The following is a 4,935-nucleotide window of genomic DNA, read 5'->3' as shown; positions in this document are numbered from 1 at the left end:
CCGAGGGCAAGCATAAACCGTATTGTTATTGTGGAAAAGCAAAATGGTAAGTTACGTTTATGCCTAGACCCATCAGACTTAAATAAACAAATTGTCCGCAAACCAAGAATAGTACATAAATTGGAAGATGTTTGTGCACAAATGATGGGTAAAAAGATATTCTCTGTATTTGATCTCTCTGAAGGGTATCATCATTTGGAACTTGAGGCATTATCCTGGAAATGCTGTTTTGCAACATCATATGGAATTTTCAGATATAAAGTATTGCCGTATGAATTATCAAATTCCCAGGATCTGTTTCAAGAAGTAGTAGAAGATAAATTTAAAGGTATAGAGAATTTATTGATTTGTCATGATGATATGATTGTTATGGGAACAACAAAAAAAGAACATGGCACAACTGTTAAAAAAGTTTTAGAAAGGGCTAAAGAAGTAGGAGCGAAGTTTAATAGTGACAAATTCCAATATTGTCAAGAAGAGGTCAAATTTAGGGGCCAAGTTTTTTCACACAAAGGGATGCAAATAGATCCTGATAGAGTGGAATCACTTTGCAAACTCAAAGAACCAAATAGTAAAATAGAATTGCAACGAATTTTGGGTGCATTCAATTATGTTAGACGGTATATTCCGAATATGGCTGAACATATTCAACCTCTTTGTCAATTACTTAAAAATAATGTAGAATGGGTGTGGCTCCCTTCACATCAAAAATGTTTCGATAATTTAAAGGACATCATTTGTAAATCACCAGCTTTAGTCACCAGCGTATGATCCTAATCAAAAAATTATTTTACAATGTGATGCATCTAAAAATGGCTTAGGTGTTTGTATGTTCCAGAAATATGAGAAAGTTTTAAAATTAGTAGCTTGTGCATCACGAAATATGAATGATACTGAGATCAATTATAGTCAAACTGAGAAGGAACTATTGGCAATATATTATGCTACAAAAATTTCATAGCTACTAGTCAGGATGAAGTATTGGCAGTAATTTTTGATTTTATTACAATGGGTGGCCAAAAGAAAAAAATGTTCCTCAAGTATGTAAAAAGTACTATGGTATAAGAGATTCACTGATTTTGAAGCTGGTATTGCATTCATGCATGACAAAATAATTATTCCGAGAAAACTTAGACTTGACATGATAAAATTGCTTCATAAGGGCCATATATGAGTCAGTAAAACTATAAAAAAAGCCAGGAGTATATTTTATTGGCCAGGACTTAATGATGATATAACAAACTATATAAAAAAGTGCAGGATATGTGAGAAATATAGACCAAATAATTTTAAAGAATCAATGATGCCTCATGACATTCCTAGACTAAGATTCAATAAAGTTGGTACAGACATTTTAGAGTATGGTTCAAAGGCATATTTAGTAATTGTAGATTATTTTTCGCATTGGTTGGACATTTCAGTATTAAAAGATAAAACCTCCAGTTCAGTAATCAACTCATTTCTGCAGATATGCAGAAATTTTAATTGCAGATAATCTACCATTTACCTCAGCGAAATGTAAAAATTATTATAGAGAAAAATACATTACAATTATGACATGCACCCCACATTACCACCAGAGTAATGAACTTGCAGAAAAAGCAGTCAATATAAGCAAGCAAATTTAAAAAAAAGCCATGAGGAAAATAATGATTTTAGAGATCTTATAATGGAATATAATAATACCTGCATAATAAATCTCGATGCATCTCCAGCTTAAATTTTACAGAGCATGATCCTGAGAGGACAATTACCAACTACAGCTAATAAATTAGAACATACAATCCAAAAACAAGTATATGAGAATTTGTGCAGAGAAAAAGAAAAATAACAATTACATTATGATAAGACATCACGAAGAGAACCAGTAGAGTTTAGAAAGGGAGATAGTGTAGTAATAAGAAGTTCAAAAAATAATTATTGGCATAAAGCAATTGTATTAGAAAAGGCAAATGAACCTAGATCATATTGGGTGAGAAAAGAAGGTAACATGTACCAGAACACTTGAAAAAGAATTCATTTTAAACATGCATTAAGCAAAATACCTTATTCTTCAAACAATTAAGAAACCAGTATATCCAACTTCTTATCGGACAAATAGACACAAATTAGAAATGTTTGGAAAGATTTTAAAAAGCTCCGCCCATTTTGACGTCAGAGCTAAGGTAGTCCATAGGTTATAGTTGTTGTTTGTTTAGGTTTATATGACTGCGGACCCACAAATTCGCCACATAGGTGAAGGCGGCTGCACAATTGCCCGGGAACGGGAAAAAAGTTAACCTCTACGTAAATCAATGTTTAGATGCACAATAACCGAGAACGAGAAGCCGTCCGGTAACGAGAACGGGAAAGTTGCCCATTTTTCAACTTTCCCGTTTCCGTTGTATTCCCGGAACCAATCAGAAAGCAGTACTTAAAATACTGTCAAATGCCAAATAAAAATTTGTTTACATTGTGAGCATTGATTAGAATCTATGGAGAGGGCATCAGGTGACTAAAAACGACCTCACTTCGACCCATCGAGTTAGAATCTATGGAGAAGCTATGAGCATATTAACGTATGTACTAAAAACGGCGTAGGTAGGCGTGGCTAACTGTGATATCAATATGGCGGTGGGATCATGGCCGGACTCAATAATATTAAAACTACTATAAAAATATGACTAGTTATTCAGAAGATTTAATGATAATCTAAAAAAGTGCAATACATTTTTAATAAACTATGATTTATAACTATGACTATATACATGGACATCTCCTTCACATACAGAAAACCACATTGTCAGAAACCAGATAGACTTTATACTCGTAAATAGCAGATATAAAAACTCTATTACCTCAGCTAAATCTTATCCTGGAGCAAATGTTAACTCAGACTACAATGCGTTAGTGGCTGACGTGAAAATAAAATTAAAAAGAATTGAACTCAGAAAACAACAACCAAAAATTAATGTAAGAATGCTACAAAACAAAGAAATAAAAAACGAATTGAAAAATAATGTGAATGTTAATATGCAAAAAACACTAACTAACAACAAACAAATTATGGATGTAAATAAAAAGTGGTGTAATATAAAAAACACTTTACTGAAACCAGCTCAAGAAAAAAGCCCAAGAAGGAAAACTACTCACCCACGACGATAAGGACAACAAAACTTAAATTCCTAAATAACGCTATTTCCTTGTTATTATAGACTCTGTTCGAGAGGTTGAACGGGTATCAACGATTAAAAATTATTTAAGTCTTAACGTATTCTGTTCCAAAATGCTGGATGGTTTCCAAAAGCAGGGGATGAAAAAATAATAGTGGACGCCCATGGAAACTTTAACGTGTGTATCCCATTACGATTATTATCAGGATTTTTTGAAGATTTTAGAAAAATTATTATGAATGTAAAGCAAGAGCTTATTTTAACACGATCGAATGATGATGTAGACTCAGTGGTGAGTAAAGACGACAGCGAAAGACCTAAAGTTGAAATTACAAAATTACAATGGAATGGCATAGCTCATAAAAATATTGAGCTACCAATTAAATTCCGTTCGTGGCAAATGATTGAATATCCATCATTAAATAATACAACACGGCATACGTGGGCGATAAAAACTAGTACTAACATTGAGACACCGAGACATATCATTATCGCATTCCAAAAAGGAAGAAAATCAAAAATTACTAAAGATATGAGCAAATTTGACTATAACGACCTCAAAAATATAAAGGTATTTTTGAATTCTGAAAGATACCCTTATAATGATTTACAAATAGATTTTGACACCAACAGATTCGCTCAAATTTATGAGATGTTTGGAAGTTTTCAGACAAGTTATTATAATTTAAGTTTAAACCAACCGATATTTAGAACGCAAGATTTTAAAACTAAAACACCGCTCGTACATATAGATTGCTCTAGACAGAAAGAAGTGATCCAAAATGGATCCATTGTTCTACGTATCGAATTAGAAACAAATGCTCCTTCAACATCTGATGTATCAGCATATTGTTTAATTTTACATGAGAAGGAATTCACATATAATCCATTAACAAAAATAGTAAAGCAGTATTAATACGCATGCGTTATAACTGTATGTTAATTAATAGTAATACAGTAGACTCCCTCTATAACGAGAACTGAAATGGCAGACTAATTACCTCGTTATAAGCGGATCTCGTTATATCCAAAAACAATAATATTGTGCATACATATGAATATGTAGTTTTCTAAAACATTAACTTTCTATAGTGAAGCCATTCGGAGCAATATAAGATGCTAATAAATATTGTTTGAATGGCGTTTTTAAAACAAAGTTGTTTACTTTTATTGTCAATGAAATGCATTAAAACAAAAAAGAGTTGTTTACTTTTACTGTCAATGATATATGTTAAAACAAAAAATCTGTATTCTGTAAATATGTATAAAGCGTATAAAGTTATTTTGTCATTTTTGACTGCTTTAAATTGTCCAGTATTCTATCATATTTTCTAAAGATGTGAAACAGTTTTATGCTTCTTCATTTGCGTTTTGTCTTTGGATAAAGTTTCTGACAACCTTTAAAACACTTTCCACATCTTGTCTATTAGGACCCATATTATTAGGTGTGAATGGTCAACCCAATACAATGACACTTGTGAATCATAAATTTTACATTTCCGACTAAGAATCATAAATTGTAAGAAGTTTATTGCGGGCGGCCCGCAGTTAAAAAGGGTATTTATTTATAGCTAGGGCCGGGCCAAAACGTAAAAAACACGTTTTGCAATTTTATTTTCTCTCGTTATAAACAAATTTACCTCGCTATAAAGGGTTATAGTTCAATAGAAATTTCACGGGACATCTAATGTACCTCGTTATAAGCGAAAGCTCGTAATAACCGTGTTCGTTATAAAGGGAGTATACTGTAATTAAAAATGTTAGCTGATAATGAAACGTTTAC

At 32.2% G+C, this 4,935-nt stretch overlaps 1 protein-coding gene across 1 annotated transcript; it reads left to right on the top strand.

Annotated features, from left to right (window-relative positions):
- Positions 1-3,387: 3,387 nt before the first annotated feature.
- LOC140451215 (uncharacterized) lies at positions 3,388-4,068 on the top strand. Its single transcript, XM_072544951.1, has one exon. It carries the CDS (start codon positions 3,388-3,390, stop codon positions 4,066-4,068), a length of 681 nt encoding a protein of 226 aa, XP_072401052.1.
- Positions 4,069-4,935: the final 867 nt, after the last annotated feature.

Source organism: Diabrotica undecimpunctata, chromosome 9 (genome assembly GCF_040954645.1).
Source record: "Diabrotica undecimpunctata isolate CICGRU chromosome 9, icDiaUnde3, whole genome shotgun sequence".
Classification (NCBI taxonomy): domain Eukaryota; kingdom Metazoa; phylum Arthropoda; class Insecta; order Coleoptera; family Chrysomelidae; genus Diabrotica; species Diabrotica undecimpunctata.
This window is presented reverse-complemented; position numbering and strand designations above follow the sequence as displayed.